Source organism: Oratosquilla oratoria, chromosome 9 (genome assembly GCF_046742065.1).
Source record: "Oratosquilla oratoria isolate Oo_2021 chromosome 9, ASM4674206v1, whole genome shotgun sequence".
NCBI lineage: Eukaryota > Metazoa > Arthropoda > Malacostraca > Stomatopoda > Squillidae > Oratosquilla > Oratosquilla oratoria.
Genome location: NC_134785.1, coordinates 53,421,031 through 53,436,074, shown reverse-complemented (window position 1 = coordinate 53,436,074; position 15,044 = coordinate 53,421,031). Strand labels below are relative to the sequence as shown.

Below are 15,044 nucleotides of genomic sequence, written 5' to 3'. Positions count from 1 at the left end.
TCCATGCCAAGCTTTAATAAATTACTCTTACTGATTTCAGGATCGAGTGATTCCCAGGAAGGATGAAGCTGAACTGACCAAATCTGAAGTGGTTACATTGACCTGTGGGGTGCTATTTTTTGTTGCCTTCTTCGTTGCCATGTATGTTGAGGTCAAGGCTCGTAACACACTCTACCGGCTCTTCACACAATTTTTGTACCTAAATCAGACTTGGCACATAGCAGAATATGACAAGAGAAGGGATGCTTTATTCTCACCTGTTTAGCAGTTAATCAGCAACGCAGAATAAGGCATTACCTTTAAGCTGAAAATTATGTGAAGCAATTGAGACATACACCTCTTAAGATTCCCTAAGCTAGGGAAATGGACTGAAAATATAAGAATTATTCAAGCGAAATGTGTGATGGAAAAGAAGGGAAGCAAGAATTATTGTGTGTATATACATTTACTGTGTGTGTGTGGTGTGTATGTGTGTGTGTGTGTGTGTATGTTTGTGTGTGTGTGCGTGTGCATTTACCTAGTTGTATCTTACAGGAAGGGGAGCTACATTTGTGGTGTTCTATCTTTGTATCTCGCAGTGTCTAGTTTGCTTTTAAACTCGTGTGTGGTTTTTGCACACACTATTGTTTCATCCAGTTTGTTCCAAGTGTCCACCACTGTTTTTCTTCAGATCTCTTCTATAACTATACTTTTTGAGTTTCTTTCCATGTCCTCTTGTGTTTTTCTTGTCCCAATTTAGTAAGTCCTCTCTATCAAGTATTTCTGTGCCTTTCATGATTCTATAGATGGTCAGTAGGTCGCCTCTCTCTCTTTGTTCCAAAGCCTGTAACTTCAGTTTAGCCAGTCTCTTTTCATGTGACAAATTTGAAAGTGCTGGAGCCATTTCCGTGGTTGCTCACTGGATTCTTTCAATTTTCTTTATATTCTTTTTGGTACTGGGTGACCATAATGTTGCAGCATACTCCAGTCTAGGCCCTATTAATGTGACTAATATTTTTTTAATCATCTCTTTGTCCAAATAGGCAAATGCCACTTTTATTGATGTTAGCAAGTTATAGGATTCTCCGACAATTCTGTTTATTTGTTTATCAGATGACAAGTCATTTGAGATAATTACTCCCAGTTCTTTTTCAGACTTTCTTTACCTCCTTAGTTCCAATTATATATTGTCATGATATTCTTTTCTTACTTTTTCCAAATTCCATTATGCTACATTTCTTGATTTTGAAGTCCACTTCCCACTTCTGATTCCATTTCCAAACCTTGTTCAGGTCTCTCTGTAGTGATTTCAGTTTCCACTTTCCTCAACAATTTATCATCATCTACAAAGAAGCTCATGTAACATTCCACATCATCATCCATGTCATTCACATAAATAGTGAACATTATTGGAGCCAATACAGATCCTTGTGGGACTCCACTAATCACCTCCTTCCAACCTGAATACTTTTCTCTGAGTACTACTCTCATTTTTCTACCATGCAGGAAATCCTCCATCCAGTTTAGTAGGTTGCCTTGTATCCCTCCTATGTTTTCCAAATTTTTAAATAATGTGTGTGGTACTATGTTAAAGGCTTTTTGTAAGTCTAGGAAAGCACAATCAGCCCATCCATCCCTTTCTTGTAGTATATCTATTAGACAAGTAAAAACAGATTAAATTTGTGGTACATGATCTTCCCTGTCTGAATCCAAATTGTCTCGAGTTTATTATATTGTTTTCTTCCAGGTGTCTTACCCATCTATTCTTGATAATTTTCACACAAATTTTAGCGATAGTGCTTGTTAGGGAGACAGGTCTGTAATTAGTTGGTTCTTCCTTGTTTCCTCCTTTATATATTGGTACAATGTTGGCATTTTTTCATTCCATTGGTATTTTTCCCACTTTGAGTATTTTCTCTTTTTCTGTTTTCTCAACACTTATTTCTCTTATTATCCATATCTTGTAGTGTTTTCTCCTTGCCAACTTACTTGTTTTTTCTAATATGTCTTCTACCATTTGTGATCTTAGTTTTATCTTTAATGGTCGATTTCTTTCCTTAGAATATTCCCCCATTCTATACACTTCTATATCTTTCTCTACATCCAGGTCACCATCTTGTATTTCTTTTAGAATTGAAATTGCTGTTTCTTTATCTGCTTTTTCTCTCATGTACCTCATCAAACCATGTTTTCCCTTAGTCCATATAAAGCAATAAATTTTTTTCTATCCACTGTATCTGTAACCCAATTTGCCTTTTCTTTAATTACTTGAATGATTGTATCTTTTGCATTTTCCTGCATCTGTTGTTGTACTATTTCTTTAAAGGCAATTTCTTCATTTTCTCTGTTTTCATTCCATTTCTTAATCTTTTGCATACTTTCCTCACCTAAGTTTTCTTCAATTCTTTCAGTCATTTCTTGTATTTTGTTATTTACCTCTTTTTTTAAGTTCTCACTATTGGTAGTATCATTAATCTTCATTTTTTCATTTTCACATTTAACTTCTATTATATAATTTTTTATTATCTTGAGTTCATTTCTAAGTTCAGAGTTTGATTTCTTCAGATTGGATATCTCATTGTTAACTTGCGTTAAACATTCCATTAATTCCACAATCTCCTTCCTTAGTTGAATGAATTTGTTCTCCCACCAGTTTCTATTATTACTCATTTCCCCTTTGACTCAAATTTCTTCTTTCATACTTACCAAAACCGGAAAAGGAGTCTTCATTATACAATCTAATTCTTGCTGGCATTTCAATTCCTCTGTTCACATTATACTTTGGCATGGCACCCCTAGATGGCTCTGCTTTCAAGCTGACATTTGTCTCAAAATCATTGTTTTTATTTTTCTGCATTCTCTCTTATTAAATCAATCTAACACTGCAGAGAAATCATTCTGGGTAACCACAATTGCTCCCCCTCCTATTCAATACAAACCAGGCCTCCTGTTTTCTTGCACTATTAAGAATTTTTGTCTTCTTCAGCAGCCTAAAGAGCTCAAGTGAGAAGATGTTGACAGTTTGGAAGCTCGTGTGCGTGTGTGTGTGTATGTGTGTTTGTTCGACTCCTTTTGTATCTGCTCTAAACATTCGGTGTTATTACACCAACCGCTATGCAGTAAGAGCATATCCTTCCCTACAAACTTTCACATTTGTGTTTACAAAAGAAAATGGTGATAGATAGGCCTCTTGGGTTTACAAGATCTAAATTTGAATGACAATATAGAAGTATTGTGAAATTTTATATATGTTGGAAACTTGAGTGAAATGTGCTTTTATTAGAAAAGTCTTTTTTATAAATTTAACCTCAACTTTATGGATATGGAATGAGAATAAAAAATCACGTTAGATATAAGATGGGTTACTGAATATTGAAAATTTTGGTCATCGCTAGATTTAAAAGAAAAGCTGCACTAAGTGTAGCACACTCTTCACACATGGGACAGGTTGTTTTCCTTCATATTTTCATTAACATCACATTATTTGAGATAGGTTCATGTGGTCATGACATCACTTAAATTTGATTTCCAATCATATGTTCTACTATAAGTCTGTTATGGTTTTATGCAAATATTCACTCATTGTAATCTAGGATCTTGTTCTAATCATATATTATTTCTTATGTAGTAATAGAATATTCACCATCATTTTTCATATTCGATCATTCATCATGCTTGAACCTTGTTCCCTTTCTTTTCTAGTATCCAGGACTTTAGTACCTAGTCATTCAATTCTTTTAATGCAACACTATTTAGAAAAACTTGCTGGTCCCACAATATGGGTTAGTCAATATTGTCCTTCAGTGAAATGTAACTCGTGCAGTGAGGAAGAGATTACAGTTCATCATAGTGTACACTACCGATGGCTTGTAATCCAAGGATGGACTTAGGAAAAAAAAAAATAGAAGAAGTGTCACAAATATCTTCTTTATTGTTAGTTACAATTTGGTGAACTGATGTTTATGATTTACTTTGTCTTTCATAATGATAGGCCATCCATCCACTATAGATTAAAGATATTCTCAGTTTGGTTTTTTATGGCAGTGTTTTCACAAAGCTTAAGCATTTCCTCAACTCCTTGCTTTTTACAAAACCTAAATTACATAGAACTTTTGATCATCTTTCGGTTTTAGTATAGAATCATTAGACTTGTTGTAGGATAATTAAATATAGGTTTCATGAGGCCAGAGTGAAATAGCATTAACTAGATAGATAAGGGGGCTTAAAAAGGGATGAACTGTAAAAAAATATATTACTAAAATTATTGCTGCTGCTACTACTACTACTACTACTACTACTACTACTACTACTACTACTACTACTACTACTACTACTACTACTACTACTACTATCACTACTGCTACTACTACTACTACTACCACACCACCTGTACTACTACTACCTGTACTACCAGAACTGGGTGCATTACTGCTTGACAGGTAGTGCATTACCAAAAAATCTAGGGTGCATTTACATCAATGCATTACCAATGCTAATTTCCTTAGAGTGGTCTGCATTACTGCATATGTGTACAGTATATGTATATATACATATACAGATTTTTTGGTAACGCACTACTTTTTTGGCAGTAACGCACTACCTGTCGGGTGGTAATGCACCCAGCTCTGTGTAATACTACTACTACTACTACTACTACTGCTGCTACTTCTTTTTTTTTTTTTTCTTTTGTTAATGACCTCCATCCTCATGGAATTGTGTGAAGAAAGCAGTCAGGATCTATCTCCCAGAGACACAGTTCACTGGCCCGCCTCTCGGCAATGACTGTGTTTGACTACACTTTTGTATTTTGTATTATTTCACTATAATGAAGCCTAGTACAGAAGTTCATTTATCCTACTTTCTACTACAGTCTGCTCAAAATCGAAGTCTTGTATATGTACTGATTTTGGGGGTGGGGACCTAGTACCTCTTAAGCATAAGAGAGCTGATCTTAGGAGTGAGGATGATAATCTACATCTCATCCACGTTACAGTGCTGCTTTTTGATTGTTGTTTTTTTTCTGCCATCACCTCTGCCAGATGTGCATAGAATGCCTCTGCCCTTGGACCCATCCCACCTGAAGTTGTAAAGGTTATTGGAGTGAATAAGCCCCGGTCCACATTCTGTATATGCTCCTTGTACATCCTGATTTTCTCATTCTCATTTTGGGAGTGGGACACGTCATTGGTTAGGTTATTGTAACAGGGGGCTATTGGATCAAATATTCACATGTCAAAGAAGGTCAGTTGTTCTCATGTCCAGAAACCTCTTGTGCTGACATCCACATGTGCTTCATCTGATGTATTTACTTGATTGTAGCATACAGGAAAGGAGCAACAACATTCATTGGGTCCTGTCTCCTGTTCTCTAATTTTCTAACATACCAAGACTCAAATTCATGTACAGTTCCAACTTAATCTATATCTTTGATTTCCAATTATCATATGTAGATTTGAACTCGTGTATTGTTTGAGCTTGGGCTATAGCACCTAATCTGTTCCACATATACATCTATATGGAAAACTGTATTTCTTCACATCTTTTCAACATGTGGTTTTTCTTAATTTACTTCCATGACCTCTTAAAGCCTTCCCATCTTTAATCAGGAGATCTATTAATGCAAGTTGGAAGTGTGATGCCTGAAATTCTCCCCTCCTAGGGGGAGTAGTGTTGGTTCAATGGTCACATCCTTTCATACCTTCCAAGGCATTTGGGCAGTGAGATCCTTTATTTCATCATGTCTCATGCAGATGAATCTACCCTGCTTACATATCATTGCATGGATTGGATCAAACTGTGTACCACAGGAACATCTATTAGGCAGCCTTTCTAATGGCCATCCATACCTCAAGGCAATGGCATCTGTGAATTTCCTTTTGTTTGAATTGAATCCCATTGCCCTGATGGATAGTGCTGTTAGCCAATTGGATGCCCCATCTTCCTGTGCCATTGCTATCTTTTCATATGATTTGATAGCTGATCTAATAAGGTGTGAAGCTCCTCCTGCCTCATTTCCCTGCCATTTGATATATTTCTTCTGATTTTACTACTATTACTTCTATTACTACTACTGCTGCTGCTTCTACTACTATGGTACAGTGGTTATACTATTGATGTCAACTTCCATCTCTATATGAAAAAGTACAGGTGGACAATCTCTTATCAAAAATTCTTGGGAATGGAAATATTTTGGAATTTGTATTTGTATTTGTATTATTTTTCTTAGAATAGTAGTAGTGTATGTACATACTGGATATATTTGTATATCCCAGGAATAGGTCAGTTCTCCCTTCCCCTTACACTCAGAAAGTTTTGAACCTGTAGGGATACCAGTACCAACGAGTACTGATAGGCTTCACCTGGTAGGGGACTAGGACATTTTCACCAACTTTCCATAATTACCAGTGAAAGATTTATACCCATCTTAGGATTTCATAAAATAAATGGTAAACAAAACAAACGTCATAGCAAACAGTTGAGATACTATCAGCATCTAACAGCTGATGCATTCATTATCACTATGGACTCCCATCCCATTTACCAGAAAAATAGTAATATGTTAAGTTTATTGTTCTGAAAAGAAAGAGAAATTAAGTCATAGAGCTAATTCCAGTTTAAAAAATTCATTGCATCAATATCAAATGAAGGGAACTAGTTATGCTATTACTATCAGTTGGTTCATAGACATTTTTGTTTTGATGTGATGGGTACTATAATTTTGAATAATAGTCCTGCTCAAAAGTTTTTTATCACATGAACTTAGTTGATGCATATAAAGGCATAATATACATTTTATAATAAAAAATAGGTTTGGCTTTAGGATTGCACAGATCTTAGATTCACACAAATCAAAGACATGATTTTTGTTAGCACACAACTTCCATGAAAAAACTATAAAGGAAAAAAAAAATCGGTTTTCTGAGTTTTTTGGTTTTCAATTTTATAAGAGATTGTGTACCTTTACAAATAAGGCACTTCTTACATTGGTTGAAAATGCTCACATGTATGGGAGGTGGGAGGTGGTAAGAATATAGTACCCAGTACTAGAAAAAATATATAATAAACTAATCACTTTTTTTCTTCTTTTTTTTTTTACTAACTTATGTATTGATTGGGGTGGTAATAAGGGAATTATGCAGAGATAGTTTTGAATGGACTTAGGTGAAAATGAAGACTTAACTGGACTTTGATAGCAAATACTTCCAGACATTTTACTATTGATCAGAACATTAAGAAGAGTTGATATGCAACTGTTTGACGTTCTAGTCAAACTTAGTCCTTTTCATACATCATGCCATCAGTGACTTTAATCCTATCTTTGTCATTGCATATATGTAGCTTGTTCTTTGTTTCCATCATTTTCCTTGTCTGTCACCTCTAGTATATAGTTTGCATTATGCTTGGACTGTACTCTCCATTTAGATGTTAATCAACAACAAATTTGTTCATTGGCCTTTTTGAAACTACTGAATAACTTCCTTTAATATTCCAAACTTTTGATTGTACATGAAAATATTTCCATATACTAGGAGTTTGTGTATAAAGACATTGCAGATTGTGAAAATCTGATGAAGAAGTATGCAAGCCCATACTTTTGAAAATGCTATGTGATTGAAAAATGTTAAAGATCACATTGAAAAAAAAAAAAAATTGGACTTATGATTTTTTGTAACAATTTGATATTTTATGTATTGTATTTCACATAAAGGTGAATAGATTTTTTGTGCAATAAAACTGTATATCTGATTTGTAAAAGAGTTCTTGTGCTATATATGAATATATGCATTTGAGGTTTTCATTTTAAGTTTTATTTATTTAGTTATCATTATTATAAACATATTCTTTTTCATTTCAAATGCACAAGTTATGAATGTGAGCTTGTTTTGGCCAGAGCTAATTTGATGTGCCTCAATATTTTGACTTTTTGTAGATTAGCCAAACAATTGACAGGATATTTATTTGATATATCCTGTATAAATCTCAAGGCAGTCCGCTTATTTTTATACTTGCTGTTTTATGGTCAGCTACTTAATGAGTTTGCTATTGCTGTATTGCAGTCAGCCATATTGGTTGGGTTCGCCCTTTAACATTCAACTGCCATTTCCAATGCTACTTTTTTCTTGAATTCCTGAGGCCCACCACTATCATTCATATGTAACTGACTTTCATATACATCTGTATCTCATATTGTCAATATTATGTTATTATAATATATAGTTGTTTTATTCTATTGTAACCTTATACAAAGTATCATGTTGGGATTAACTTGGTATTCCTAAACCATGGCATATGGCTTCCCATTTAATACTAAAACCTAGTTTTATGCCTTAAAATATTACTTAAATTTTATATTTTCTGTCAAATGTTAAGAACAATTGATCATTTGGGGGAACAAAGGTTAATTCCCCAAGATATCCAATACCTGTTATGAATCTCACTCTAAGGTCCTGAAACTCTTCACCTGAACTGCATACTGAGAAGAGGATAGGAAGTGAGACTTGGGGACTGGAAATCTGGAAAAGCTGGACCACTACATCCAAGTGGTGCTCCTTGTGACCTATTCTCAACCAGGAATGGGGAAGAGTGAAAACTGAAGTAGGAATGGGGGTGTTTCAAAGAGGGAGTAATAAGGTGTGCAAAGATAGTGTGTGGAACAAGGAGGATGGGAAGGGGTAAAAGAATGGTTAGTGAGTGGTGGGATGATGAAGAGAAGAAGGTTGTAGAAGAGAAGTGAGTTATTTACTGATTGGTTGCAAAGTAGGATGAGAGAAACATATGAGAGGTACAAAGAAAAGCAAACTGTAAGATAAACAAGGGCAGATATAAAATGGGGATATGACAGAAAATATTAAAAGTAATAGAACAAATTTTTTTAAGTTAAGAGAGGAAGGGGAGGCAAATCAAGCAGAAAAGAAGAGGTAAAAAGTGCAGATGGATGGTCAAATTGACAATGAAGTTTTAAAGCAGTTTTACTGCTATCTGTTGAAGCCAGCAACACATTCTGGATCCTTGGTTCTAGTCACAAGAACAGTGGCAACATGTAGTGACCTGACAATACTACTTTCAACTTTACCCATCTATTCATAATCTTCACTGAATCCTTACCAAAATCAAGAAGTATCTTTCCTTTTTTCATTGACTACTTAATAATCAGAAGTGGAAGATTGCACTCACCAACATTGGTTGACAGCTCCGATCTCACACCTCCAATCCAACATGGAAATACTACACACTTAATGGATCTATAGGTTACACCACATCCAAACATAAATGTTCAGCTTGATTTTTCTTCTCACCATGGCCAACTCTTCATTGCATAGGTTGTTCAAATAATTATCCAACCATTGTTGACCGCTAATTGTGGTCAAACAACCGGTATCCAATATACCAAAATTTCAAGACTCCTTGACCAAATGTATAATCTTAGTCTGTTTAACATTTTCATCACTGCCATATCCAACAAATACTGACATTTGTATCACATGTCCCTCACTATTACCACCAATATCTTGTTCATTGACACTTCATTATTCTCATACAAATGCACACAATATCGAGCCCAATGGTAATGCGAATCACATATCACACATCATGAAACTTGGCCATCATGATCCAGAGGATTGAGTTGTCGATTAGTCCCTTGGTCACTAATGTCAACTTGTGTTGACATTGATGCTTTTCTTCTTCTTCGAAATCTGTTTCTCCGTGATGATCTGTGTGGTTGCTGTCCATGGGTGGCATAATAAACCTCTTTATTATCACCTAAAAAACAGGCTCAGCTTAAATGCTTGAGGGACACTGCACCCATGTCCACATCTGCCATATGATCGGAAAAGGACAAACGTGGTACCAATTAAAAAATGCGGAAGGAGGCACAACTAATCTACAGGCTGATATCTCTGACAAGCACAATACTGAATCCATATGAATGGATTGTGAAAGATCAATTGGTCAAATAACTTGAAGAGATAAACATTCTGATAGTCAGTTTTGATTTAGATCTAAAAAGTTATGTGTCTTACACCTTTTAGGGTTTTACTTATGAGTGATCAAAGTGCTATAAGATAGGGAGGGCAGGGTTTACTGTGTGTACCCAATCTAGATAAGGATTTTGACAAAGTACCTCACAATTGTCTTATGTGGAAATTGGAGCAAACTACCCAAACAGGTGATTTTTTAAAGGAAGGCACATAAAGACTATAGTAATGGATGAGTTGTTAGGATGGAGAGCAATGACGTTCGTGGCTGGTAGGGTGAAGCAGTGGGATGAAGGCCTCTTTGTTCGCACCACTATAAGCGCGAAGGCGCATCACTATCACACAATTTTCCATGGTCCCATACGTGCACACTGTGATCAGCACTGCACTCATGGTCCAGTGTGTTCCCTGTCGCCTATTGGTCTAGTTCCGTTAGTGCTCCGTTCATGTACGCGGCACCGATTCATGTATTGTCCCATGTTTTACTGTTGCATGTCGCAATTGCAAGCATTATCCTACTCACTGCGCCATGTTTGTCATATGTGTAGAACTAAAACGTGGGGTGGACAATGTTTGAATCTTTATTGTGACGTAAGCATACAGGAGTAAGAGCGTTGGATGCTCTCTGTATGGGAGACTGGTATAGACTGACGTTGGGGCAACGTCATTCTCCTTACGCAGAAGGAAGACAATACCCTGCCCCCGTTGCACATGTATCAATGAAGGCCTTGTGGCCGTGACAAAGAATCCTTGTGCTGGAAAGCATCTGGTGGTTGGGGCACCCTACAACACTACAATGCAACCCTGTGGTGTCCTGCTCATGTCGTATGCCAGGGCACCTTATAGCACCATGCCACACACCACAACACTTGTTATAGAATATAAAGTTTCAGCTGTATTACTCATTCTCTTTCACTCTGAATATTAATAACCACAAAAAATATGATCAAGCCAGTTCACAGAATATAGGGGTCACTCAGCTACAACTACAAAATGAATATAACCAAAATCCCAACGCCAGCATCTTCATATACCCACTCGCTCTCATGATGCCTACGTAGGCATCATTGTATGGAGGGGGTCAACAAGTTCCCCTCTACATCTATGACATCTCCCACAATGCCTTCCTACCTTGTCATGACCTTCATTAGATCCATAAAAGACCCCAAAAAATGCTCTTAGCTTTTGCCAAAAACTTTTCACACGCCTATTTTACTCCTGTTCCTATTCTGATCCTCTCAATTATCACCCTCCCATATACTTTTCTATCTACACTCAACAGACTGATCTTTTTAAAAGTACTACATTCATATTTGCCACCTTTTTCTTTGTAAAGTGGAACTTTACAAGAACTTCAGTCCTCCAGCATATTCCCCTTAGGCACATACTAAACCTCACTAACCAATCCACTGTAACACTTCTGCTAGGCTGGTTTGAAGGCAAACTCTGATGAAGACAATTTATTTAGAACTGAATGTTGGGTGCCAATATGATAGGGCTTGCTCTAAGTGCAAGAAAAGGGGGGTAGAGGTATAGATGGCAAGGAAGGTGACAACTCTTTGTTTCAAGAAGTGTCCTAACTTGGTCTTCTTGCAGGGGAGGGGGGAGGTGAGAAAGCAACAGAGGCCATGAGCCTGGCTCACAGTGTGATGCTCCAAGGCAATCTGAATCTTTGATGTTTGTCTGGTCTTTATATACGTGGGTCAGGTCATGACCCATGCTCCTAATCAGTGCAAGGTCAATGTTGATGCCTGGGAAATCAGACACAAAATGTTCTCATGCTACTGAATCACCAAGTATGGGATGTGCATTCCTCAAAGAATCCAGTGTTTATCTTCATGTGGCTAGCGAAGGTGCAGGTTAGTCATTGCCGAGACTGACTTAGGCTGCTGGTCTATTCATGTGTGTTTCCTCAAAGAGGCTTTGTGGAGTCACATGGCCAAGTGGCATGTGATTTACGTGGCCGGGCCCATGAGTGATTCCCTTGGGATCCTCTTGGATCAAAGGTTGTGAGATGGCCAGGACTAGAGGTAAGGACTAGTGATGGAGGACAATTTCCTTTATCAGAAACTCCAAAGTGCAGGATAAAAACCCACAACTAAGCAAATGCAAGACCAGTATGTTTCTGATTACTCCACCAGTGCACAAAGAGGAGAATGAAGATCAAAACAGTGTGACCACTTTAGGCAACATTAACAAGTCTACACCTTCACTTAAGTGATGTTTCCCTTAGATATGTGAAGTTACATAGGCACCAGTCGGAATATATCTCAAGGATTCATCATAATGACAGGGTTTATTATGTACTAAGATCATGCAAGCTGATAAAGTTGAGAAGAATGAACCAAGTTAATTTTACATATACCAAGGGCTATTTCCCCCTTACATGGGAGGTAGCCAAAGTCAAAATGCATGAATCCATTCACCCCCCATACTCCACTCCCATTCACCACACCTCCCTCCCTCATTTTTGGCTCCTCCTGGATGACAAGTCATCCCTGCATCTTGCCCACTGCCCTGGGTCAGAAGCACTGCAACAAGACAGCACATCCACAGCAAGGCAGCTTCAGTTAATTTTAAAATATATTATAATCATTCAGGTTAAATGAATAAGAAAGGAAAAAAGTACTTCTATATCTTTAATAGAAACTGTTTTGTTCAATAACCTTGGAACTTATGAAAATATTAATCACATTATCATATTTGACATGGTTTAGACTTTACATATAAAATGTATGAATATGTAATTACATATTATAAAAATACTGATATGCATGTTATACACATGAAAACTTTTACATTCATTATGGCCTTTTGTGTTCCTGACTAAACACCCACACCCATATGTATGTACAGTGAGACCTCTCATTAACGGACATTAATTAGCTGTGTTTGCGGTGTTTTTGGTGCTGTTGTTTCGTGTGTGCAATCACTAAACCACCCAAAAATCACTCCAAAACACATCTAATTAACGTCTATTAATGAGAGGTCTCACTGTATTACATATTGTGAGCCCCCACTATTCACGACTTCATCCATCAGTTTCAAATATATGCGATTCATTAAATGATGCCTGACCTGCTGTTCATGCCAGTTTCACATATACACAATAGAACTATGCAACATGGTTTGTTAAAAACAGCAGTGCTGTAATAAAATATATTCCATTATTACAAACGTTCTCTTTCAGGAAATAAAATAGAATATATCATAAGTATATTAAAATACATTCATGTACTGTATTGGCTGCATATTATTGTGGGGTTAAAATCTGCTCAGTAACATGCAGCTGATACTTTAGGGTCTATATAGGGCGCCCCTAATCAGAGCCACACATAATTTTGTCTATGATAGAAGAAATCTCTATTCATAGAGAAATGGTGCTACTTTATCATACTGCGACTGTCCCTCCATTATGTTGTCCCCTACTCTTAAAATTGCCCTGGACCACTTCTCTGAATATTAATTTCCTTTTTTGTTGAACCTTGTTGTAGGGGAGAAAGAATACTGTCACTGAGTGTTGCCATTTGAGTTGTAAAAGGTGACAAAATGGGAACGGATAGGACTAGCCATCCTACTCTCTGTAGCACCAAAGGGGACATAAAAAAAAAAAAAAAAAAAAAAAAAAAAAAAAAAAAAAAAAAAAAAAAAAAAAAAAAAAAAAAAAAAAAAAAAAAAAAGCAAAGGCACAAGAGGGTCTAGGAGGAGTTTTCCAACCAGAACCCTAAGGTTTGGTTCTTTTAATGTGCATGGATGTGGTACAGATGAGAGTAAAGGGGAACATATAGGTAGTATGTTTGTGAGAATATGGATGTGTTGGGATTGAGTGAAACTAAGTTGAAAGGGAGGGGTGAGTTTGAGTTTGGTAGTGTAATAGGGAGGGTGTCAGGAGTGAGGAGAGGATGAGGGAGAGAAGGTGTGGCTATACTAGTATGTGAAGAAATAGGTAAGCATGTGGTGAAGTGGAAGGGCTCTTCAAGGTTAATGTGGATGAAGGTGAAAGCGAGAAGGGAAATGTGGGTCTTTGTAAGTGCATATGGGCCTGGTAGTGAGAAGAGTGTAGAGGAAAGGGAGGCTTTTTGGATAGATTTAAATGAGTGCATAGAGGGTTTAAGGAGAAATGTCAGTGTAGTGGTATTGGGAGATCTCAATGTTAGGGTAGGAGACAAACCAATAAACAGAGTGGTTGGGAAGTGTGAAGAGTTTTGGATGGACATGTTCTAAGGGGAGAGAGTGGGGGAATATCAATCATTTTTTGGTGGAAGGTAAGTTGAGAGTGGAGAATAGATGGAAAATGAGGAAAAGGACAGGAAGTATTCTATTCCCTTAAGCTATGATGGGCAAGGCCCAGGATGTATGGAAAAAGGGAGATATTGTTCTATGACTAGCTGCAATTCCTCTCCAATCTTTAATTACGCCACTCAGAAACCATTTCTCATGTTAAGAATAGGTAAATTTGTCTTAATCTAAAATAGTACTTACTAGATTTGCGACAGTAGGAAATTGGAAGGACCATACAGCCAGGTGTATTACTAGTAAATTGTCATACTTTTGCATTGTAATATTTGAAGACTATGTACATATATATATATACCAATGGCTTTTTCCCATTTACAAAGGAGATAGCCAAAGTCAAACACATAAATCCACTCCCACCCATTTCATCCCCACATACTCCACTCCCATTCACCACCCCTCCCTCCCTCCTCCCACATCTCCACACCCATTCACCACACAGCCATCCACAGCAAGGCCATTTAATTTAATTAGCAAACCCCTTCTCTGACCCCTTTTGCAGAAAAAGAGAAGACAGTGAGAAATCCCTTTGGGTTGCATCAAAATATCATTCACACATACTCCCCCACCCACTCCCTTCCATGTATCACAGCATCATCCATACACAACCATTCTCCACTCACCCCTATTTTCTGTCTTCTCCCTTCCTTCTTCAACAGACATTCCCCTCTTTCCCAATGCCCCTTTTACCCCATCCATCCATCTCATCCTTGGTTGCCCCCTCATGTTCACTTCCTCCACCTCTGCCTTCCACACCTCTTTTATTTTTGTTATATGTATATATATTATATA

The 15,044-nt window shown here is 37.0% G+C and overlaps 1 protein-coding gene across 7 annotated transcripts in view; it reads left to right on the top strand.

Annotated features, from left to right (window-relative positions):
- The window catches only part of LOC143028414 (uncharacterized), a 254,050-nt gene extending 245,859 nt beyond the window's left edge, over positions 1–8,191 (top strand). For all 7 annotated transcript variants that reach the window (XM_076190454.1, XM_076190458.1, XM_076190456.1 and 4 more), the window contains one exon: positions 41–8,191. In XM_076190454.1, coding sequence (XP_076046569.1) covers positions 41–265 — 225 coding nt within the window. In that variant the 3' untranslated portion in view covers positions 266–8,191. The remainder of the gene's footprint in view (positions 1–40) is intronic.
- Positions 8,192–15,044: the final 6,853 nt, after the last annotated feature.